At 35.6% G+C, this 25,404-nt stretch overlaps 2 protein-coding genes across 3 annotated transcripts; both read right to left on the bottom strand.

Moving 5' to 3' along the window:
• Nucleotides 1-16,736, bottom strand: LOC130717636 (uncharacterized). 2 transcript variants are annotated; one of them, XM_057567949.1, is made up of 15 exons: nt 16,348-16,736; nt 14,844-14,976; nt 14,700-14,737; nt 14,434-14,524; nt 12,185-13,509; nt 10,923-11,048; nt 8,205-8,277; nt 7,863-7,908; nt 6,214-6,286; nt 5,544-5,609; nt 2,655-2,732; nt 2,398-2,570; nt 2,106-2,152; nt 621-873; nt 1-527 (listed from the first exon to the last, which is right to left on the bottom strand). In XM_057567949.1, exons 1-15 carry the CDS (start codon nt 16,659-16,661, stop codon nt 175-177), a joined length of 3,189 nt encoding a protein of 1,062 aa, XP_057423932.1. In that variant the 5' UTR covers nt 16,662-16,736; the 3' UTR covers nt 1-174. The 2 variants fall into 2 exon arrangements, with proteins under 2 accessions (XP_057423932.1, XP_057423933.1); XM_057567950.1 differs by lacking the exon at nt 1-527 and having other exon boundaries at nt 730-873; nt 2,398-2,490.
• Nucleotides 16,737-21,375: 4,639 nt separating this feature from the next.
• On the bottom strand, nt 21,376-24,936 carry LOC130720785 (GDSL esterase/lipase At5g03610-like). Its single transcript, XM_057571482.1, has 4 exons — nt 24,726-24,936; nt 23,921-24,118; nt 23,022-23,284; nt 21,376-22,014 (listed from the first exon to the last, which is right to left on the bottom strand). Exons 1-4 carry the CDS (start codon nt 24,793-24,795, stop codon nt 21,499-21,501), a joined length of 1,047 nt encoding a protein of 348 aa, XP_057427465.1. The 5' UTR covers nt 24,796-24,936; the 3' UTR covers nt 21,376-21,498.
• Nucleotides 24,937-25,404: the final 468 nt, after the last annotated feature.

Raw genomic sequence — 25,404 nt, forward strand, 5'->3', positions numbered from 1 at the left:
TTAAAATTAATCTCAAATTTACACTGGATAAAATTAAGTGCTAACAATCATCTGCAAAGGTTGAGATTTAGTTACACAAACATATTCTTTCCTTAATTTAGAAATTAAAAAACTACTGTTCTTCCTTTTCCCCCATACATACACCTTACATAAACCCAAGGGGATAAAATGCTATCATCTCTTCAAGGCCCATTTTTTATCGGTAAGAGATAACTCAATCTGCTGGCAACGTAAAACGCCACTAGCTCCTCCATAGCACAGCCATCTCTCACTACCCATGTTCATGTTCCATCTCACTCTATGCAATGCAACCATTTTGGGAGGAAAGACTTCAGGTATACCCCCAAAATCAGACTTCTCGTCATCAACTGCACGTCTACTTGTCGACACATCATCGGTGCAAACAATAGCTGTGCTTTCTACTGCCTTTTTCTTTCTACTGGAACTCAATTTCTCTCTCCCATGCTGCTCTCCAGAAGACAATGCTTCATCAGATTCCAAACTCAAGTTGTCACCATCACATAGGGCTGCAACAAATAGAAAGACTCGATGAATATTTTCATAGAATCTATAGCAGCTAAATCATATACTAGTGTCACATCATAATTAACAAGGCTAACCTAAAGTCTGAGAATCAGCATCATTAGCTTTTGCCATTTGATTATTCACACTTTTGCTCAGATTTTCCTTGGATAAAAACTCTCTGAAAGAATGAGCATGCCGGGCCCTTTCTTGTGGCTTCCTCAATGGGAATCGAGTGTTTGGTACTGGAGTGTTGACAATGAGCGTTGATTCCTCTTCAGATTGCGAGCCACAGAGAAAGTATGGAATTCGATTGTGTGAATTATCTGTCTCCACTGCTTTAGTAGTAAGCTGTACATGAAAAAATAAGCTCATAAATATTTTTATTTTTATGGGGTGTGGGGGTAGTGGAGAAATTTCATTTGTACAACTTCGATAAGTTTAGTTACAAATTTGAAGAATACTATCCATAATCATATTGTACTTTTTCCATAAAACAGGACTCCTCTCTTAAATCCTTGATCCTCAACTACGAAAAAAATATTCAGGCCTCACAGTTTTAGGACAACATCAAGAATGTCCAGCAGCCATCAACAACTATCGTTAGGTAAGTAGGTTATTTCTTTAGCAGGTTTACACTGTCGCATATTTCATTTTTTAAGCTCATGTTAAACTTTATATAGGTTGCTGAGCTCCATTCAAGCCTAGGCGCAACGGTAAAAAAATTGTTGCCATACGACCGAGGTCACAGGTTCAAGTCCTGCAAACAGCCTCTTGCGTATAAAAACTGCGTGCAATAAACCAAGTGGTTGGACCTTTCCCTGGACCCCACGCAAAGCGGGAGCTTTGATACCCTGGGCTTCCCTTTCATTGAGCCCCATTTAGGTTTTCTGAATTAAAGAAAATCAAATTGCGTTCAAATTATCAAACCTGTATAATAGGTCTTGCTGTCCTAATTCTCAAGCCCAACACTAGATACAAGACAGCGTCTCGTAAAAATTATATGCCAATTAAATTGAACCACAAATAAGGGCACCCATGCAACAAACCTATTGCCTATACTGTAATCAGCCATTTAGGCAAGACTGGGTACTAGATTTACATGGATAAAAGGCTGAATATGTCAAAGGTCAACTCTCCTTAATGCTATAGTTATTCAGCAGAAGCATATTTAGTTTGTACTATGGACATAAGTTAGGTACAGTTCCTTAGGTGCAGGTTTTACAGTTCTCCAATTATAACATGACACATGTTAAAAAAATGGAAAATTTAGAGAGACTATCACATTAATAAATACTAAGAAAGTAGGAGGATGACTTTTTTTATTGGGCAAGAGGACAAACAATACTTATAAGTTTTTTCCATTTTCTATTACGACCCTTCATGTAAAAGACTTTTAGGCTAGAATTATTAACATAACGATGTATAAGCCCATATTTTCTTGCTTGAAATTCAACTTAGATGAATGTAAACTGTAAGGATTGAACTCATAATTACTTGATCATATAAAAGTTCCAATACCATATCAAAGAAAGATGTGCTGGCAATTGCAAGTGATATATTCAACATAATGTTAGAATTACCTGAAAACGAATGGCAGTACCATCTGCACAGCAATATGCAGCCATACCTGATATAATGTCATTTAGTAAATGATAATGCATTGTTTAAGTAGCTCAGTATGATATATGGAAATTAACAGCAACAAATTTCTCATGACTATAGAGTTTGTTTATCGAGGAAACCTAACAGTTAACTTTGTACAGGTTAAGATCAAATAGTACATATGGTTTTACATGCCTAAATTTTTTCTAGAAGGAACAAGATTATATGATGATCCATGTCATAATAAAAGTGGTATATAAAAATGCATACCTGTTATAGGTGACACGTGAACGCTCCAAATAGCAGAAGTTGAAAATGTAGAACCGTGCATCCAAGGTTGCTTTTTTCCATTGTATGTTGTTCCTGTGACAGGGAGTTCATTTGCAGCCTTCATCAAGCTCATGGTTCTCATTGTTCCATCATCAAAGGACATAATGATAGAACTACAGAAGTATAAACAAAATAACTCTGGTTAACCATAGTGATGAGCTTAGACAGCATTTGTTCTAGTTAAAATAATGCATTACCTTGGTTTTGACGTCCAGTCCAGACTGTATATGATCCTTGGTGCAGGATGTAGGTTCCTCAAAGGACGAAATGGATTACTACAACAAAAAAAATTCCATTAATAAAGCAAACCATTGTAAACAAGTTTAACAGACTCTAAGGTTCAAGGGGCTAGTATTTGTCCTTTCTAATCAAGGAAACAACAAAGCTAATTGACACATGAACACACAAATAATACAAAGAAATATTGCCTTTTCAGTTGATTTATTATGCATTGCTTACAATGTGAATGCAAACAAACTGAGATTACATTCATTAGGATGCAAGATTGAAAAAGACAGATATATCCTTTATCTTCGTATTCACAATTTCACATGACAAATCTCACCTGTGCAAGGTTCTTGCAGAGGATAATATTTGCATAATGTAACATGTGAAAACTTCACAAGGAAGAAACTAGGAAAGTGTGCTAAGAAATTTAGCTAGGTTCTGATGTCAGAAATTTATTAGTCTGATTGTGATAGAAGTACTGCACTACAACAAACTACATTGCATGAATACAGTCCTAGTCCCAATACCGAGCACAGATACAGGTGCATGATATCAAATATTTCCAAAATCTAAGGCAAAGGTACATTATATATTAGAATTTGGGAGGCCTAAATCCACCCGAAAAGCTATCTCAAGAGGTTAGGATTGCCTTCCCATATATAAGGGCTATCCTGGCCACATCTCTAGTCAATGTGGGACTTCTCAACATTTTATATATAAAATAATATAAAATTCTGCATGAACATATGAACAAATTGCACCAGTGAAGAGATAAAAGAAAATCACAAATTAGAATAGGAGAATGAGAGACAATGACAGACAGGCAACGGGGGGACAGCAATAAATGTTAGAGGAACGGCTCGAGCGGTTGCCTCTGAATATTGGTGGGGAAAGAAGGGGGGACAATGGCTCGATGCAAGTTCAAGATGAGACAAAAGGTATCAGGGACTCTATTTGTGATTTGGGTACATATGATTCTTTTGCATACATAAAAGTGGGAAAACTAATCAAAACGCCTAGATATGGTCAATATGCACTCAATCAATACACTTTTCTTTTCGAAAAATCATTTCGATACATACCCAGTATGTATCCAGGCATAACCAACACGTACCCAACAAGTGTATGGCGGAAAAAAATGAGAATTGGTGCTTTAAAGATGACATACAAGTACAACCAACAACAACCAAAACTTTTCTACTTAGTCATGCTACAAATACTACAACATATAAGTATACAACTAGAATATCAATAAGTCCCTTTTGTCTCTGTTCCTCCTCTACACCAAAACCCTACAATTTCGAACATAATTTAGAAAAGTGAAGGTAGTCCCTGGTGCAGAAAAGATCGCTGCTGGTTTTAATGAAAGTGCAAAGTATTCGCCACCATGAGTCCAACAGTCACCGAAGCTGAAAGTGGCTGAATGGAGCTTGCTGGAATTGAAAGCAGAGTTAACACTGATTGGCCTCCATTGTTGGAGCTTGATCAGAGCTCACCAACGGCAGCCACAGCGAATTGCTGTGAGGAAGTGTGCAGTGAAGTGAAATCAGTTTCACTTCCATAGATACCATGATATAATTCTAGGGTCTAATGTTTATTGAAAGAACTGAAAATTGTATTGAATTTTAATCATCTGTAAAATGAGTACAATCTATGTTTAGAGGAGAGTGTTCAGTGCTTTATTGCTAGGATAACAAACTGTACAGCAAGTCTATAGCTAACTGCCTAATTCTTAACAATGTAAAACTGATAAGTGACACTAGCTGATGCTCTAAACGGTAGAATATATGAACCGATGCGCCATATCACTGTTTTTAAAACCGAATCAGCCTGGCCAATTCAATCACTTGGACCAGAAACCAGACCCGTGGCCGGTCCAGTCAAGGCTGCAAATCAGTTGTCATCCACTCAGCGCCACATCATCAACCCACACCAAGCACTCGGTCAAAGCGCGGAAGTCTCCTGGTCAATGCGAAGCATGCTAGACAATTGTGAAATAATATGGAAATATAACTAAAATGAGCAGGGCGGATTCGAACCTAGCACCTCCAGGAATGAGAGGAAAGCACCAACTACTAGGACACTTTGCTATTTGATATTATATTGCACCAATTTATATTTATATCTTTTACTTGAATGAAAAAAAAAAAGAAATTTATTGCATACGCAACCGGTTCAATTAGTGACTCACCGGTTGACCAGTGACTCATTGACCTACCTCAAGCGAGTCAATAGCCAGTTCATGTTTTAAAACACTGAGCCATATACTCTTACAAAAATCCATCCACCAGGTTAGTTGCTACCTACTAGGTTCTAAGATGATGCCGTAATTTTCTGGAGTCTAAAAAGGGGACAGATGTTCAGCACCAAGTAGAAACTCAGAAAAACGTGAATGGGAAGATGAGGAATAAACCCAGAAGTAAAAACAACAAAGCTTCAGTTCAGATTGCGTTACAATTCCAGATTCCAGTCAGTTGACCAGTTCTCATGAAATCAGATAAACCATGACTCATGACAAATCACAAAAGTCAACTCAAAACCAGTTAAGTCAGACAAGTCATACTCGTTCAGTTACATAACCGGTCTAAATGCTGCTCAAAATATCCCAGACCTGTTCACCAATTTGGAGGTCCGAGACACATTTTATAGCATTTAATGTTAAATTGTATCATCATTTGATCATTTGAAACAAAATTCAAAAGTTCAGTTTTAAAAATAAAAATCAATAGTTCAAGTATAAAAATTATACTCTATTTAAGATGCAATGCAACAACATCACCATTAAAGACTTACATTTAAAATGAACTTAAAAAGAAATAAGATAACAAAATAAACTCAAAAAGGGGAAAAATACTCACCGTAGGTCCCAAAACTTAAGGCCTTCATGCCCTGCTGTTGCTATTATGTTAGAACTCTCTGGATCTCTGAAATATTATAACAAAACAATATATCCCATTCAACATTATGAAGGTAACAAGATGGACAAAGGATGTAAAGAGTAAATACATATCAGTTCAGATTAAAGATATTTGCCCGTGTAATAAACCAATGTCTCATTTCTTAAAGCAATCTTCATGAACAAAACAAGGGTGCATGTCAACAACATGAAAATAATTACCGGGCTTGTAAACCATGTCCACACAAACAATGCTATCTTATTACTTTTTAATAGGAGAACATGATTAAGAAGGAAAAGGGCAGCCATATGAATGGAAATTCATATCTTCTGAGTATAAACAAAAACGGAAAAAAAAAATATCCACAATGATTCTAAAAGCATGCAAATACACATACTAAAGAATTAAGTTCCATGAATTATCTGGAAGACTTGATTTGATTAGGTTGTAGCCGGAGTGTCTGTCATTTTTATTTAACAATTAATGAGGGAAAACAGAGAAATCAAAACAATAAACAGAGAATATTTCTTTGCAATCTACACAGAATTCAATATTAAAAATAAAATAACATAAATATATTCAATGCAATCAATTCACATGCCTCGGCTAAGAAGGTTCAATTACTACTAACCCTTCAAAAGGCGCCCAGGCAACTGTTCTAATAGGAACGGTATCCCCACCAAAACAAAGCACAGGCTTTGTATCTGCAGATAAACATTTGTGTCAGTAAGTATATTTCGTGTTGACAATTATTAATATTGTTTCTTGATTAATTTTTAGTGCATATAGATATGTATAGTTATAATATAACTTCAATTTAGGAAAGTAGCAAGAGGGACTTGTTCTAATGTTATGTAAATACATTTGCACAATAATATTAATTAGAAATAATATTCAGAAAAATTGCCTTTCAAGTAGGAAAATGTTTTATTCACACCTCATTTTGAGGTGGAAGGAGGTGGAGGAGGAGAGAGATAGGAAGAAAAGAAAAGTAAGAGAGAGAAAGTTTTAGATGTGATAGATGATAAGAGGAGAGAGATAGAAACAAAAATAGGTGGAAATGAAGTGTTTAAAAGATGAGGTGTGTACATATCATTACTCTTTCAAGTAGCTCCTAATCTGGAAGACTACTTATGCTAAACCCTAAGGCTGCATTCATGGTATCCTGTCACTCAGCACTGATACCAAATGTTAGGTGCCCAAAACAATAACGAAATGAAGTGAGGCTGTAATATTTATGTATGATCTGATAGAGCACCGAAATTAGTATAATAGTGTTTATAGATAGAAGAAAATGATAGTAGGAAAACAAAACAGTGCCCATACTTTCCCAATACCAATCCCAGTGCAAGCCTACCCTTTCCTCCCCTCCCTCACAAGTCACACCTTTATAATCATTCTTATCCATAATAAACAGGCGGGTCTAACAAGGAGATTGATAAGAACCTTAAGGGAACCATAACACAGAACTATCTATGTTAGTTGAAGAGTCCAAGGCCTTCTAAACCCCACACTAGAATCTCATACTTCAAATGAATTTAACATCCCACCACCCTCCGCAGACCCGGTGCCTACGCAGGATAGCTGTGCAGTAGCCATTTGACTAGTCCGGGACACACACTGCAATGACGGTATCGCCACCCGAGCCACTTGTTTGCAGCTGAGAGACATGGTGGAAGACTCAGATACCAATTGATAAGAACCATGGGAGAACCATATCACAAAAGCTAGTCGTTGTAGTTGGAGAGCCCAAAGCCTTATAAACTCAACACTAGAATCTCATACTTCAAATGTGGGAATCAAGTCTAAACCTTGCAATTGGATTCTAACACATGATCACATGAATAGGAAGGGTGAAAAGAAGTCTTGAAGTTAACAAAGCTCAATATGGAAGGTTAGTGGCAAATTGGCATATTTTGCACACTTACAATACCAGACCTGGCATATATAGCTAGGATTGTTACCAAGAGTGAGGCACTTACGTACAAGTTGAAAAGTAATTTATGGAAAATTATACAAATGTTGATTATGCATCATCATCATCAGTCATAGATAGGAGATCAACTTCTTGGTTGGAAGCTCTGTTGTTATTGTAGTTTCCTAGTTTATTTTTTAGACAGATTTGTACTGTTGTAAATACTTCTGCACATGACTATGATTCGGAAAAAAATTCAGAAAAAAATTCTTCCAATTTTTTGTAAATTTGTTTCTGAACACAGCTCCTTTCCCTAACAACCAATCATGTAAACAGAAGAATACATCAAGTAACAACAATATTACCATCACATTTTGATGAAGAATTTGTAGAGAATTTCCACAAAGCAACCTAAATATAAAGCAATTTGTATTAGTGGAGATATATATAGTTTAAAATGATTTCAGATGAAATATACTAACATTTTAACAGAATAATAAAACTGAGAAGCAAATCAATTTAAATACACAACTATTAAAGAAAAGATGAAGGGGAAAATTAAGAAAGAAAAATACTTTTTCACAATTTTCCCTCTCAATGAAACTTCCTGCCAAATATATTTTCTAATTATTACAGCAAGGTAACTTTCATTCTAGTTCTAGAAAAGGTAAAACAAAGAAATTGAAGAATATATATTAAAATTATACCGTTCCATCATGGCAGCCAGCAAGTAAATATTCATGAGGGGGCGTAACTGACCACTCCATGGTCAGTGGAATGCTGCAAAATAAAACAATAGCGTAAAATAAACCATATAGCAAGAATAATAAAAAACATAAATTGAAAAGAATCATGTACACTCAACAACATTCTGCAGATGCATGAATTTGACTAGTAGAAGCCATGTCTATTAGAAATATAATATAAAACCATCCATGTGTCTTTGCACAAAATCTTATTTTTGAAGTTGTTCATGACATGATATCAAAGCGTCTATGACAAAGTAGTTTGATGTTCGATCCTTGTTTCCCTCATTATCCTAATAAAAAAATTGAATTTCCGCACAAAGTAGGTGAACTTGTGTATGGTCCACACTTGAAGCCTAATGTGCTTTTGCCTGAGGGGGTGTGTTAGAAATATAACATAAAATCATTTATGTGGCTTCGCACATTAGCTCAAGCTTTTGAGATAATTGGTTCATGACAATGTCAATAACACTATTCAAAAGAGCCACATTTATAAATTGATTCCAGCTTATAACATTCTCCACAATGAATGATGACCAAAGGATTCTAAATCGCAAGCTTTAGTTCAGTTAGAGAGAGAGAGAGAGAGAGATCTATCATGGAAATCGTTTAAATTTTTTTTTTAATGTTTCTATGTAAAACAATTCGAAAATCAAGAGCACAATTGTTAACAATTCAACATATTTACCCTAAAATGCTATAAATAACATATGCAGGGTTCTGTGAAAAATTCTTGAAATGCAGTTGATTTGTAAAAATTGCTTTCAACTATGTAGTACAATAGAGTGATCTACATAAAGCTTTCATAATTAAGTGCACAGCCAAAACAGGCCATAAATGCAATATTACTATTTTTTTAAAAGCATAATGTGGTAGCGTTCATTATTCATGAAATTACCATTCTAGTGACAAACAAACTTTCAATAGGAATGTAAATGGGTCAGGTGAATGAAGGTTTTCCAAACATGAATAATATCACATCAACCACAACAAGAATAATATTACACTACTGGAATGCAATCATCTACATATTTTTATCAAAAACATAAAATGCACACATACCCAACAAGATCCTTAAAGTCTCACTACTATCTTTGCTTTTAAATTTGATATTATCTTATTAAAATAGGAGTTCTTTTGTAAAAGAAAAATATATATGATGAGTTCATATTAAGTTTTTAAAAAATGACAAACAATAGTAAATAATGAACATTAACCATTAAGAATGGGTGCACGTATGACCATAAATAATATCGTTTAATTTTATATAATAATATATAACTAATCATTATTTAGTTAGAACTGGTAATCTCAGTTAGGTAGAAAACACCTAAGTAGAAGAAATGAATAAGAATCAATATAATTCTGGTTCCAGAAAAGTATTATTCCTTGTAGAAGAAGTCATGAACAAGTTCTGAGAAGTAGTAACTGAATCCCCAAAGATTCAGTTGCCCCCAACTGCCTAACTTCCCAAAAACTAATTATTTACAATATACAACTACTATTTATAGACTGCTGTGATCTAGCTTAACAAAGCTAAATACACATCCGAAACAACATACAACCACTCCCTTCAGTCTGGCTTCCTATTCCTTCTAACATATACTTTCGTCACAACAGACATAACTTTATCTCTATCAATACCCCCTAAAAGAGCGACCTTGTCCACAATGGGAAAAGCAGGAAACTTCTCTTGACATGGAGCAGCCAACTCCCAAGTGTTGTCACAAGAAGGCAACTGTGCCCACTTGACCAAAACCTCAATCTGACCCTGACGATCTTCTCTACATGCCACAATATCTTCAGGTTCAGCCTCCAACTCATACTCCTCATTTAGCATAGGTGGAAGAGGTTGAGGCTGCTGATGGGCTTTAAGCGCTTTCGTCAGCAAAGAGACATGAAAAAACGGATGGATCTTAGCATGAACAGGTAAATCCAATTTGTAAGCCACTGAGCCAACTTTGCTTAGAACTAGAACCTAATAAGGACCATAAAAGTGGCCAACTTAGCATTAGGTCTGCTGGCTAAGGACTTTTCAGCTTATAGGATTGTATCTTCAAGTAGACCCAATCCCCTACCGCAAACTCCACCAGCCATCTATACTTATTAGCCTGTGTCCTGGGATCTCACTTGAGCTTGGGCTCTAAGTAAATTGCGCTTCAGCTCTTGGAGAAGGCCATCTCTCAGTTGCCCCCAACTACCTAACTTCCCGAAAACTGATTATTTACAATATACAACTACTATAGACAGCTGTTATCTAGCTTAACAAAGCTAAATACACAGCCGAAACAATCTATAGCCACTTCCTTTAGTTTGTCTTCCTATTCCTCCTAACAAATACTTTCTTCACAACAGGCCTAACTCTATCTCTATCATATTTGCAGATATAAAAAATGTTTTAAATAATAACAAAAATCACAAAATAAATCTAAATTAAAATGAAATGTTTTAGCGAATATTTGAGCATGCTAATGCAGTAGTAAGTACTTTTTAATTGACAAACCTGGTTCACTTATTTATTAATGCGTTCACTTCAAATTTGTTTTACCTAATTATCAAACAAACATAAATGAGTTCAAATTAAACTTGTTCATGATTTTTTGCTTCAGTGATTGAATTAGTTAAAAGAAGTATATGGCTTTAGCATCCATCCTAGAGAGAACAGAGAAGGAAAAATACCTTTGTCTGCCACCACGCTTTAACATAGAGCATTTGAATACAGGATCTAGTTTTATAAAACGTGGATCAGTGCCCTCTCTCTGCCCATAAATTGCTCTCAATACATGAGGAAGAGGAACCTCCCACCTGCAATTGAAAAGTATATGTAAGAAACTTCAAAATCAACATCCACAGTTTAGTGCGCCTAGAACAAAGCTCCCGACTTCAGCAACTCAACCAATTCTTTACCTTGAGGACAAGGTGAATCTTGAGGGGGGAAATATGGTTTAAGAGTTTACAACATATCAATAGTTATTTAAATAATTAGTTAGTTTGTCAGTTAGAGAGGTTAGAAGGGGAGGGCTAGTTTAGCAGTAGAATTGACAGGCCATTCATATTTGCAATTATTGAGTAAATAAAGCAGTGGCTTCGTGGTAGAAAGGGAAACCCCTTGGAGAGATTTCTCTCCTTTTTCTGTTCTTTTTTCATTCAGTAATGATAGATACTTTCTTGTTCATTCAATTCTACAGAGACCCACATAGCCTACTGCCTACACATTCCACTCATCCTATTTGTGTAACATAATTTTCTCCTCATTTTTTTCCTGACAAAAAATAAGACTCGAACATTCTAAGTCAAACACTGAAGACTATAAAGTCTTTCAACCTTTTTTTTGTTTAGATATTTGTTCTCAAATGTTTGCATTTTGCACACAGATGTAAAGGGAAAGATGCATTAAATCTGACAACTAAAAGAATGCACTAACAATTGAAAGTTGAAACTATTTATTTACTTACTGATGCAATTTTACTTAACCATATAGAAGAAACCATGTCACGTTATATACAACATAGATACCTGAATAACAATTAAATATGCCAATTACTAACTTGCCATCTTTACCACATTATAATTTTTTAGTTCTATTTAATGATAAATCTTGGCCTGGAAAGCACTTTTTCTTAACTAACTACACCATATTTCATTCAAACTTAACAAATGTCAATCCTAATTCTCTCTTACAGTAATTCTCCTTTGTCCATTATGTATCCTTCAAAATATCATGAGGGGGGACACTATGAAAGTATTATACTATGACTATCATAATTAGAATTGAATCTACTTAAAATGTCCAAATTTCAGGTACCTCAAATCCAAATAAAGATTACAGTTAGTGGCAACATATAAAACACGAACAACAAAAAAAGAAATAAGAAATAAATCATTGAAGTATCACGAAGAATACCACTAACAAATGGAAAATGAGGAAGAAGACATCTTACACTTCCAGAGATCCGTTACCCAACAAGACAGCAAGGTAGCCCATCCGATGCTTACATAGGGAATCAGAATTGTTAAGAGGCCGCCATTTCACATCCCATGCCACCTTTCCATTATGAGCTACGCATGACACAACTCTGGGCATAGTTACATCAGGAATAGAACAAGTAGCTGCTGGAGGTTCCAACTCAGAGCTACAACACATTTGATGGTTTGTCGCGTTCCCACACTGTATCAATAGAGGTTGACTCACATCTTCATTGGATCTCCCCTCCATATGGTCAATATTCAATCTACTTTTAACAAAAGTTTCTGAATTGGATGCAAAATCAACTTTCTTGGCATGCTTTTGCTCTGTATCAGAACATTGTTGGGCAGCATGCTCATTGCAATTTCCGTGTGCCACATCTGGAGTAATAAATTCAGCTGAATCTTCTGGAAATTGAACAGCAAGAGGAACAAATTGGTCATTACAATTCAAATCACTAATTGTTACTTCTCTTGAATTCCTTTTAGATCTTCCTCTAGGCCTCTTCATGGGTGCTGATTTGTCATTGGTGGCGTCGTGTTTTTTAGGTCCTCTTTTTCTCTTGTTCGTAGTAGGAAATATTTCTTCACTGTTTTCAAGATTTCCATCAAGAGCAGAAAAATCAGTAGAATTTTCTGCAAATTGAACTGCAAGAGATGGTAAGTACTGGGTCTCACAATTTGTCTTATCCAAATCAGTTGAACTCTTTTTAGGTCTTCCTTTAGGCCTTTTTATTTGTGATAATTTGTCATTTGTGCCTCCATCTTTTTTTGGTCTTCCTTTTCTCTTCTCAGTGACATGAGATGTATCCTCATTTTGTCCACTGATATTTAGAGATGGCATGTCCTGAGTGTCACAATTTGTTTCATCCATTGCAATTACAGTTGAATTCTTTCTAGGCCTTCCTCTAGGCCTCTTCATTTGTGATGATTTGTCATTTGTTCCTCCATCTTTTTTTGGTCTTCCTTTTCTCTTCTCAGTGACAGAGGATGTATCCTCATTGTATCCCCTGATATTTAGAGATGGCATGTCCTGAGTGTCACAATTTGTATCATCCACTGCTATTACAGTTGAATTCTTTCTAGGCCGTCCTCTAGGCCTCTTCATTTGTGATGATTTGTCATTTGTTCCTCCATCTTTTTTTGGTCTTCCTTTTCTCTTCTCAGTGACAGAGGATGTATCCTCATTTTGTCCCCTGACATTCACAATACACCATATTTGTACGACACCTCTACCAGCAAGTGAGGCACCAATCTTGTGATAAGAAGAGCCAGGTGGATGAGCAGCAACAGCAATAAACTAAAACAAATATTAGAAAGAAGGTCATTTAGTGTACATGGTTCACAAAAGAGAGCGCATATATTTCACAAAGCAAAGCTTACTGTATCAATATACTTCATATGAATATAAGTGTAGACAAACAAATACAACATGCCCATGAAAATTATTCCACATGGAGTAGGTACAGAGTAAAATATTACAAAACTTCCAGATAGTCTTTTTAATAGCGCTGATAGGGAATCGTGGGATTGTGTTATCTGGTATCTGCATCATAAACACCCAGTGATGTGGCATGTGGCAGTTTAACATGGTGACACCATAGCTGTTGTCCATGGCATCTGGCATGCACCATAAAGATAATGGCTCAAGATGAATTTTTTTTCAATCTATACCATTTCCTATCATAGCTAGTAGGTTTCTTAGTTTTGAAGGTAAGAGCATCCCAAAACAGTTTAATCAATTGATTGGGACTTATCTTTCATATTTAGTATACTCCACCCCACACCCACGAAAAATATTGAATTTTAGAGAACCAACACAAAGAAAAACAGCAATGAAAAACACCTATTTGTTCACCAGAAAATTGGAGAAGGAAGAACAAATTTTTTCACAGTTGGAGAGTAGATAGCTTCAGCTACTATTTTGTAAAAACTTAGTCAACATCTTTACTCTAAAGCTCTGATATTTTCAAACCCTAGTTCAACCACTAAAACTATTGTTCTCAACCATCATTCCTGGAAGGCTGTTAAATTTCACCATGAAACTTTTCAAATACATAATTGTCCTTAACATATGAGACCCCAGATTTAGAACCATCAGAGACATAATTCACCGTTTACATTGCATTCAAGCTCCAAGGACTTGCCGAACATCATCCAAACAATAAAAGAACTATAAGTGAGTTTCAATAAATGTCTAAAGGGATTAGAGAAAACTAAGTACCTCACATTTAATTGAACAATCAGGATCTTCATGTATCCGGGGACACCAATCTAATGCCCATATGGAGCCTCCAACATTCATCACAAAGTCTCTGCTCCAACAAGACTTGAAGTGTTTAGCCAAGTTATACAATAAGTAGAAATAATATAACTTACTTTATCAGTTCAAAAATAAGTTTACATGAATAATACAAGCATGCATGGACTATAAATCCATAGCTATGTCATTGAATAAACCAACACAAATAGTTAGTATCTTGGCCATACCTGGAATCCTGAGATTCAACCTCCTTTTGCATATCATGCTTTAAAAACAAATGAATGATGATAATTAGTAGAAAAACCAATCATTAATAATCAAAATTAGAGGAAATTGACATAGCCAAAGCTTGCCTTGGAAACTACTTGTACCTTAGGAACAATGGCAGATGAAAACTGAGGTAAACTTAGGGCACCGACATCTTTTCCCTGACAGCACTCCGAGCTCTCAAGGCCGTGAGCAAATCTAATGCTTCTCGATGGGTATTTAAAATCTCTCCATTGTCTGCACATTTCACACTCAACAAGAACAAGAAATTAAGGGACTGATTGGAAAGTGGAAACTACAAAAAATTAGATATCAAGTATATTGGGGATAGTTTTTAAATCTCATGATAACTAATCAAGGAATACAATTCTTAAAAAAATAAAAATACTTCAATTTGTTCTGTATAATCTAACTTTTCATACACTTTTTTCTGCGCCTTTCATTCTCCCTTTCTCTTATTTTTCTGAAAGGATGCTTGCATTAACTTAAGATGACAGCATAGAAGCAAATAAATAAGAGTTTACAAGTGAAACAACGGCCAGCGGAACCTCCTCGATCCAAAATGAGTCAGGGAAGGAGGAAGCATTCCGGGCAAGAAAATCAGCAACCATATTACCATGACTACGAATAAAAGACAAATGAACATAATCAAACAAAGCAATAAGCAAGCAACCCTCGCGAATGACGGAAACCAGATAGGAATTAGGACCCTCCCTCCGGGACAGCAATTCCACCAACGGAACAATTGAAGACAGTCCGTCTCAAAGCAAACAGTGCGGAATCCGAGCTCCGAAGCTAATACCATCACCCAACAAAGTTCTCCCTTTCTCATTCAAGGGATTATTGCGTGCGATGTAATTGCACGAAATACAAAGTGTGTGTTTGGTTTTCAGTTCACACGTGTTAAGAGACATTTTCAACTGGAAAGCACGATTTCCAATATGTAAATGTGAAAGTAACTCCATACTTCCGTTGGGTTGAAAGTACTTTAAAGTTTGTAGGGGATTCAAGCACCTCGACTGCACGGAGGAGTAGAGTGAGAAATCACAGATAAAGCACACAGCATCTTTGGTCACGCAGTTCGGCCTAATTGCCTACCTCTGCGGCTATAGAGTAGCTATAGCTCCTTTGTATTACTTGTGGCATGAAGCATGTGATACCAAGTACAACTTTTAGGGTTACATTGTTATCCTATTTATAGTGGATTCTATTGATCTCTATTTTACAATAAAATCCTAATAAATCCTATAACAATCCCTTAAAACCTTTTACAATCCACATTAAATCAAATCCTAATAAACTAAAGATTTTAGCCCAAAATATAATGAGCCAAATCTCAACAAAGTTGATCTCAACTTAAAACCTAACACACCCTAACCCATCAAACAATGAATAAACATGCTATGTTTCTTCAATTTAAAGAAATTAAAAAAAAAATTATATTAGAGCTGATTTACAACAAACTTAACCAAACAAACTTTAAGTTAAAACTAGTAAAAAAAGTATGACTAATTTATCTTAATATTTCCAAACCAGTTTTCAGTGACAGAATAAGAGTTTCAATCACAACAGATTAAGTGCAAAAACTGGAGGAAAAAAAACGCATACCGTAAGAAAGTGACAGAGGAAGACATTCTCTGGATCTCGCTTTGATCAAGATCAATGTGGTGTTGTTCTTCGTTCCCGCAGAGTCTGGCAATGGTGTCCATGTCTCTGAAGAAATTCTCAACCGAGTAATCGAAGAGAGATATCCTTGGTCCAGTGTCAGCACCGCCATTGATTGCAGAAACAACAGCAACAGTTTGGGTTTCCTTTGGCTTTGTGTTTGTGTTTGTGGTTTTGGTTTTCTTCTTCTTCTTCGATTTTGAACCAAACAGTTTAGCGATGCATACGTTGTCGTCGTTCGCTGCTTCTTCTTCCATTCCTGTTATTTGCAGACGAATTTCAAATGTTTGGGGGAGTGAGTCGGAATCGAACCCTGAACCCTAAACCTGTTATAATACGGTTGATAAATAAGCCTTCGCGCCTTTAAATACCTTCTTATTTCAGTGGACAATTTAGGAGAATCAAAATATATTATTAAATATATTAATTAGCAATTATCTTCAATATTAGTAATTCAGTACGATATTTATATTTATCATTTATCAATATAAGCAAAATGTTTTAAAAACTTAGTCACGTGTGCCCTAGTGGTCAAAAGGACAAAAAAAATATTTTAAAAACTATAAATTTGTTATTGAAATATGATTTTTGAATAAAATTCCTAAATAAAAATAGAACAATATATGCATGTCAGGATTCCTGGCTGGGATGAGGGCATGTGTTGGAGGAGGAAGTAGCTCACGAGGTCCCTCCAGATATTAACAATCTATCTCTTGCTCACTTCTTTGAAGAGGGTCAGGGTGGAAATTTTACCATTTTTCTAACATTCTCTCTTACAGGTTTATACAAGAGGTTTTGATGGTTGTTGTTCTAGTTGTTTCCCGGGGTCCCGATATTGTTGTGTGGGGTGGCAAAGCCTCGGGGAGATTCTCCACGAAGTCAGCGTACAACCTGGTTGTTGGTCACTCAATCGAGGGTCTGGTAATCATATTTGGAAGGAAGTGTGGTGTCTTAAAGGACCACAGTGTGTTCGCATCTTCATGTGGCAGCTTCTGAACCATGGGGTGTTAACCAATTTCCGACGGTTTTGGAGGCATATAACAGATTCGTCTGCATGCTCGATTTGTGGTGTCTTACAATAAGATTATATGCATCGGTTCAGGGACTATAGTGTGGTAGCTTCGTTTTGGCAATCGTTCGTGGGATCGAGTTTAGGCCGGAGTTCTTCACCTGCAATTGGCAGACTTGGGTGGGAATGAATGTTCAGGTTTGGATCGGCCAAGATTTTTTGCTACAACTCTTTGGGCTATTTGGTGCCTTCGAAATGATTTTGTGTTCAACAATGTGCAACTTGACATTCCTCGTCTATGGGGCTTCATTCGCTCACTTGGGATTAAGACACAAGTCGCATTGGGTCTCATCCTCACAACAACATAAAGGACAACTCAAGTCCACGTCGATACCTTGTCGTCGAAGGAATGAACGAACAGGAACCGTGTCGGAGCACACTCGTCAGGCCACCTCTTTCACTCGTGGTATACTCGGGGCCTTCTAGAACTTCTACCACAACGCCGGCTGAAGCTATGATCCAAAATATATGAGCGGGGAAGCTTGACCAACCTCCTGTTGAAGAAACAAATACCCTGATTTCGCGTTATACACCCTATCTGTCTTCCCTGACCAGATCAACATATTATCTGCAGGTGGTTGGTGTGGTAAGGGAACTGCCAAAATCATTATTGTTGTTATTGTTGCTGAACAAAAAGTCCACTCTATGAGAGGTTTGTTCCACCCACTAGGAGAAGAAGATCTACCACCACCTCAAGCCTAAGCTCCTCCGCCGCATCATGCTGATAATTGATAGGGGCACTTGGGGAAGCCAGTTATCATTCCAAATGTACACCGTCATGCCATTACCATTCCTCCAACAACTTCCCTTTTTAATCATGGAAGATGTTTACAAAATGCTAGGAATATATGAGAAAATACTAGATAAAGAGATGAAAATGAGATAAAAGAATATAAGAAAAAGGAATATAGATGAAAAATGAGATGATTTTTAAGTTGTTTGGATTAAAATAAAAAGATAAAAAAACTGATGAAAAACTGATAAAAAAATAAAATAAGCATGGTTCAATATTATTTGAATATCTTCAATTTTAAATATTATGATATAATATATTTAAATAATATTATAATACCATAGTTCATTATATTTAAATATCAATGGTCTGATACAGTGGTACTTTATAGGACATGTTTTTAAATATTACTCCCTCCGTTCCTAATTATAAGACCTAGTTTTAAATTTTTCATGTTCCTAAATATAAGACCTTTTACAATAATCTAGCAAAAAGTATTCTATTCTTTCATATATATCCCTCACGTTAATTGTGTGTTACTGTGTTTTCAATTCCAAAGTTTTAATTACCACCTACCATTAATTAGTGAGAGAAAATGACAAAGGGTAAATATGGAAGAATGTATGCATTTTTAAGAAACCAATACACTAATTAAACACATTTAATACTTTCTTAATAAGCGCAATTTGTTGTATTATGTCTTATAATTAGAAACGGAGGGAGTAATAATTAATAATTTATATTTATGATTTTATAAAAAAAACACATATGTACAAAGCTCTAAGTAGAATAAAGGTTAAAGGTGCATAACCTCTCCATTTTTCACTTGTAGCCACGTTGTGAGGGGGCTGTTACACATTTTACTAGGGTTCAAGGTATATAGGAGTGAGTCATTGTATGGTTTTGTCATGTTCTCTTCAATGCCAAAAAGACTAGGTTCTGAACTCACAAGTTCACTTCAACAACATTAGCGTCCATTGTGGGGCTTCTAAAACCTTTTTCCAAATCCTAAGGAAATTTTCACTATGCACATACGCTGCAACACAATCTCACGTGGGAACAACAACAATAACAAGAATAACAATGTCTCCCCACATTTGTATCAAGGGATGATTAATATGCTGGTAAAACTTCGTTAACACAATGAGCAGTTGTAGACACAAGTGGCCAATCTTTGCCATAAATGTGACCAGCGAAATGGTGAACAATAACCAACATATATTATGGTAGATTTCCAACCATTATCGCAGGAAGTAGCTAATGCAGCCATTCAGGGTAACTCCAAGATGTTAGTTGTGTACATGTACATTAGAAACTCCAACCTAAGGAACACTTGGTGTAATTAAACACTATGATGATCATTAATGGGGCTACATATGCATCTAAATGCAGGATGAAGCCCTCCACATTCAAGAAGCCAATCATTACTAGGTTCACTACTCAGCCTCCGAGGTATATAATGAACTTCACTGAGTTGTCAAGTAAATTATTGTCTGAGTTCGTACCCAATTAGGCTTAGAAGACCACGTCGGTGACTTTGTTCAACATACTTCAACACCAGTCGAGACGGTGTAGGAGTACATGTTAATAAATTGTTAGTTCATGTTTAAGATTATATGCTAGTTGTATGTGTTGCCGCCTCCGAGAATAGTTTTCCTGTGGAATTGCTGAACATGATTTAAGTTGTCGGCCCGCTGAAATCATAGATGCATTAAAGAAGAAGGCTTAAGAGTTTGTTCTAGAGGAAGAGTGTGACATGGTGAAGAATGCTTATGATTTATGGCAGCCTTTATAACTCGGCAGATCCATAGGTTGGTGGCACAGGTTGCACCAGAACCACTCATACAATAACTAACCTAAAATTCAATCACATTTGAATCAGTAGATTCCTTGATACGATTTCCTAACACCTATTAGAAGGACTTGGAACTAAGTGTAAGTCGACTAATACACACCGCTCATATTAAGCATGAGCCATGTTCTTCGAGAGGTCGCCCAGACTTACATGATTAAGTTTCCTCAATCGACTATGCAACCTCCGCCTAATGTGGACTCAAAAAAATGGTGTGAGTACAATAATATTGATGCTTCTTCGACTTTCAAGAAGGAGATAGAAGAACTCATACCTGCAGGGCACTTGAGGAGATTTGTTGGGCGAGATAGATGGAATGGTATGAGCCAACCAGATAAGCAAGTTGAAGAAACTTCCATTGAAATTCTAGAGGGTAGACCTGGCGTGACTTTGGGAAATCCAAAGAGGTGAGTCGTATGCATTACACATAAATTTTATAGTGGAGTTTTGTCAAGGTTATCCAGAAGATGTTATGCACGATCCAATACAATCAAATAAGAACATATGGTTCCAACATCTTGATAATCTTTTCTATGAAGTATTTTGAATGATTTTAAAACACACAAGGATGATCGTGTGGTTGTCATGCTCGAAATTGCTGATTATGATGTCAAAAGAGTATTACTTGATCAAGGAATTTTGGTAGACATCATATATGGAGAAACCTTTTAAAGATTATGCCTAAAAGAGGTTGATTTGAGGCCTAAGATGGCTCATTGGTAGAATTCTCAGGATAGTAGCTGCTCATTCACTATCAAATTGGAAAACAAGAAACGATATTTGGGCGAGGTCAATCAGCCACCACCTACGTATCGTACAACGAAAGTAATAAAATTTAATTTTGATGGTGCCTCTCAATGTAACCTTAGTGCTAAAGGTGTAGGTGGGTCTTGCAAAACTCTAAGGTAATGTGTTGGGTGTTTTTCGAAATCATGTTGGATACTTGAAAGTGAGGTAATAACTATTGAAAACACATTAATGTTCTGTCAACAATTTAACCTCACTAAATTTATCATAAAGAGTGATTCCACTCTAGCTGTAGGTTGGGATAATGAAAGAGGTTACAAGCCCCTTAAATTCTCAAGTGTTCTAATTTTCATTGATTTTCTAAAGAGTGGGCCAAATAGTTCAGTCTAATTCATATTTATAAAAAGGACAATTCCTTTGCTAATTGGCTAGAAAAAATGAGGTGTATTAGGAAAAATTCTAGGAAGTGGTTGGTAATGTATAAATGTGCCTTGCTATTGCTACTTGAGAAATATATTTTTAAGAGGTTTGTTTTTAATGAATTGTTCCAAGGTAAAAATTAAGGAAATGTTTCTGGGAAAAGTCCTTAAGATTTTTCATTTAAAAAGACATAATACATACTTACAATACTTCAACTTAATAACTCACACAACTATTTATTTTTTAATTATTTCAAACAATATGCTTAATTCTCTAGCATTGAAGTTGACCAAGATCATCCATCTGCAAGTTGTTATACACTGCATGCCAACCTGCTTGGGTTGGATGAATCGGATCCCAAAACATGGTTGATTCTGGATTTTCACAAACCTTATATTGCTTCTCGTTGTTCTCGTCCACGCTCCCACATACATATTTCGAACTTACCCCGAGACAACAAGCTGTGTAATACTCAGTGATGTTATTAGTGGATGGATCGTTAATCACTGACATAAAACTGTCATAAAGGTCAAGAAATACAAAGGTTGCTCCGTCAATGGTTTCTTGGTTCAACTTGGTAATAGATTGATTCAACAATTTGTTGTGGGCTATTGGGATGATGTTAATGATGTTCAAGCAACGCTTCAATGGGTTGAAGCCTGATATTGCAGGAATGCAACCAAAGGGTGGTAGACTAGTCACCACAATTTTCTTCACTCCTAACTTTTGGATGCGAATCAAATTGGTGGTCATTTGATTAACCAATGAGTCAACGAAAGATTTGAAACCCTGCAAATATTTAATGAAAAGAGTAAATATTTACATTGTAGTTTTAAGGGACTTCGAGTAGAAAGAAATAGATGCTCTCTATTTTAATACTTTTCCTATTTCTTTTCTTAATTATTTAGCCATCATTTTGATTACTGAAAGATATTGGGTGAATGATCACTTTAGTTATTAAAATAAGTAAACTAATTATTTTGTTCATGAAAGATGAAAAAAGAGATCAAATGGTTTACCGAGACAGAGAAAAGCCAAGAAGGCCAAGCTAAATAAGAGAAAGGAGAGCTTAGAGCATCTCCGATGCTAGTTCTTAATTTTTAGTTTTTAGCACTATTCATGTGGGCTCGTATTGTCAAATGTGTTCTAAGCAACTCTCAAGTAGTTTTTGCATATTTTGCTCCAACCACAAGTTTTTAACTTTGAGTTCTTAGCAGTATTCATCTGGTCTCATCACATCACATTATTTATACTTTTTATTTTCATAAAGCAATAAAATAAAACTCATAAAGTAATAAAGCAATTTGGATAAAAAAGAAAAAAAAGTTTTTTTTATGCTAAGATCTCATAAAGCAAAGTTACTTATATAAGAACTAATTCTTATTTTTAAGAACTAAGAACTTCACGTGAGTCATCTTCAATGTTTAGAAATCTGATTCTTAGTTCTTAACTTATGAACTCACCTATAAAAACTAGCATTGAAGATGCTCTTAGAGGACAAACAACAACAACAAAGATCCACCACACAAACAAAGGCGCAACAAGATTAATCAACCATAAGGGGAAAGACAGAAATGACGTGTTCATTTAAAAATTAATAGTTGTAACAATAATAATAATAATAATATGTATATGAATATGAATATAAATTATGAAGTTATTTAAATTATACTGTAGTCGTTACCATTAATATTTTCAATTTAGTTTTTTTAATGAATCTCTTATCCTATATACAAGAAAGAAATTTGAAAGTATTTTAACAAGAGCAATTTAATACACCAAAATATAAATCTTACCCAAATAGAGCCATGTTTCAAGTAATCAAAGTAGTCATTCCCCAAAGCAGAGAGAAGAGCTAAAGAATTATTGAGATCTGAGGCATTGTACACATTTTCTTCAATGAGCTGCTCGAAGAAATCAATCTGCGTTGTCATATTTGGGTTTCCAGCAAATAGACCTGTGCCACCACAAGCAAAGTTCATCCCATACTTTAAGTAGTAAGATGGCACCTCATTCCTCAATTGGTAAGCTATTGGCGATTTCAGTCCCAAATAGTCAGCTGCACCATATGTAGTCTTATTAACTGATTGTGTCATAAGAGGGGAAGCAAGTAGACACATGCATGCACATCGGTTCGATGTATTTTTCCTCAATCAAATAAAACATGAGAAATATGTAGTTCTGGACCAGAAGAATTGGACAACCGAGGAGCTTACAGTTACATATCATATCCCTAGAGCTAAAAGACACATTTCGTCTCACTTAAGACTCAGTTTCTTATGGGCATAGGGACCGGTATGATCGAGCAAGCTAGGTCAGGATGTCAGGTCAAGATAGGCATGTCAAGATGAGTCAACTCGTCTCACTTGAACGCGCACAATGAGTTAGAAGAAAGTAAACTAAGCCAAGCCAGGTCCCTGCGCAAGGGTTAGCTCAAGTGGAAGAATTGAAGGGAATGAAGGGTGAAGGGTCAGAGTTCAAATTCTGGTAAATGAACTAATTTACTAATATTATTACTAACAACTAATATTTGTCTATAAAAAAAACTCTTCCATGGTAATGCTCCCAAAGCATCTAATTAAGTACTAATGCAGTACCGTTCTGGTGAAATAAAAGATAAAATCAACAGCAAAAACTTAAAAGTCATGCAATTTGTAGTCATCGAAACCAATTGAAGAGAGAGCTAGGAACTTACCGATGTAGTCAGTTAGAACTCTACCGTCAGAAAATCTTCCAGAAGGTTTTCCAGGATAAGTCATGCCGTAAGGGTCTTTCCATGAACCAGGATACTCTTTATTTGTGTTGCCGGTATCAACATACGAGTCTCCGAAAACGAACAGTTTTTCTGAGGAATGACATAGCAGGCGAGCCTCAACTTTCAGCCCAATTTGTCCTGTAAACAGTGGACAACAAGACGTGTAAGTTTGATTTTTGATAGGATAAACCATTTTTAAGTGGTCCACGGAAGTGTTGATTTTGAATTCCAAATAAAAATCATTATATCAAAGAACTAAAAACAGACGGTGAACCACTTATGAATGATCCATCCTATAATCTCTCTATGGGAATGGGAATAACCATTAAGGGAAAATTAAGGAGGTGAAATGAATAAGTTACAGAGGACCATAGATTGATAGGATTCATTAAAGTGTATGTAGTGTCTTTTTGAGTTAGAGTAAGATGAGCCGTTACTAGTAATAACTAATTCTCTTAGATTAAGAAAAGTAATTACTAGTAATAAATTTGTAAAGAAAATGATTTACTTTCCTAAATTATCCTTATTTACTTTCCTATGATTTTCTCAATCCAAGTTAATATATACTTCTAAAGTTTATCATCTCTTTCATATTAATTATTAAATATGAGGATAAACTTGGAAAAAATTATTTAATGCTTCCTAGATATTAGAAAGTGACTTATATTTTGTAACAAATTTTTTTCAAAAAAAATGACTTATAATATGGAACGGAGGAAGTACTAACTAATATTCCTAATCATACCCAAGAGAAGCAGAAATGGTAGGAAGAGGCTGCGTAAGTGGGAAAACAGTTCCTTGTGTGAGTTCATCATGAAAGGCTGAACGTGCAAGTGTTTCCAATTGAAATTAAAAGGACAGAGGAGAAGAAAACTGAATGAGGGTAAGAGAACAGTACAACATTATTAAGAGATTCCGAAGTATGATGAGCTCGTTGAAGGGTTAGAGAAGTACAGTATGGGCATGGCTTTTTATAGTCAGAGGACAGAGATGATGCCAAAGTGGTAAGGATATTAATTTTGGTACTATGTTTATTATCTCATTACTCCAATAATTATACCCCATTTAAGATTACGTAATACAAAGTATACATTTCACAATAATTGAGAATATAAAAATGGGTGGTACCAAATGTATAGTACATTTTACCATGTTTTTTTTTTTTTTTTTTAAGAGGAAAATGACAGGCTCCCTGGCCGGTTCAGGTTGTCCCTTCTTCTTGTCATGATTTTTTTTAAAGTGAAATATATAATATATAAGAAATGTTGAGAAACAATCTCTCTTAACATGAGTACAATACCTAGTCAAGAAAAAGCCAAACAAAACTCAGCCACTATAGCAGAAAAACCTTCTACAGAACCTCTAAAAGCCCCACGCACACAAGAGTGTGCTACAATACCTAGCAAAACCTCAAGTGACTAACC

This window comes from Lotus japonicus, chromosome 5 (genome assembly GCF_012489685.1).
Source record: "Lotus japonicus ecotype B-129 chromosome 5, LjGifu_v1.2".
In the NCBI taxonomy this organism is placed as follows: Eukaryota; Viridiplantae; Streptophyta; class Magnoliopsida; order Fabales; family Fabaceae; genus Lotus; species Lotus japonicus.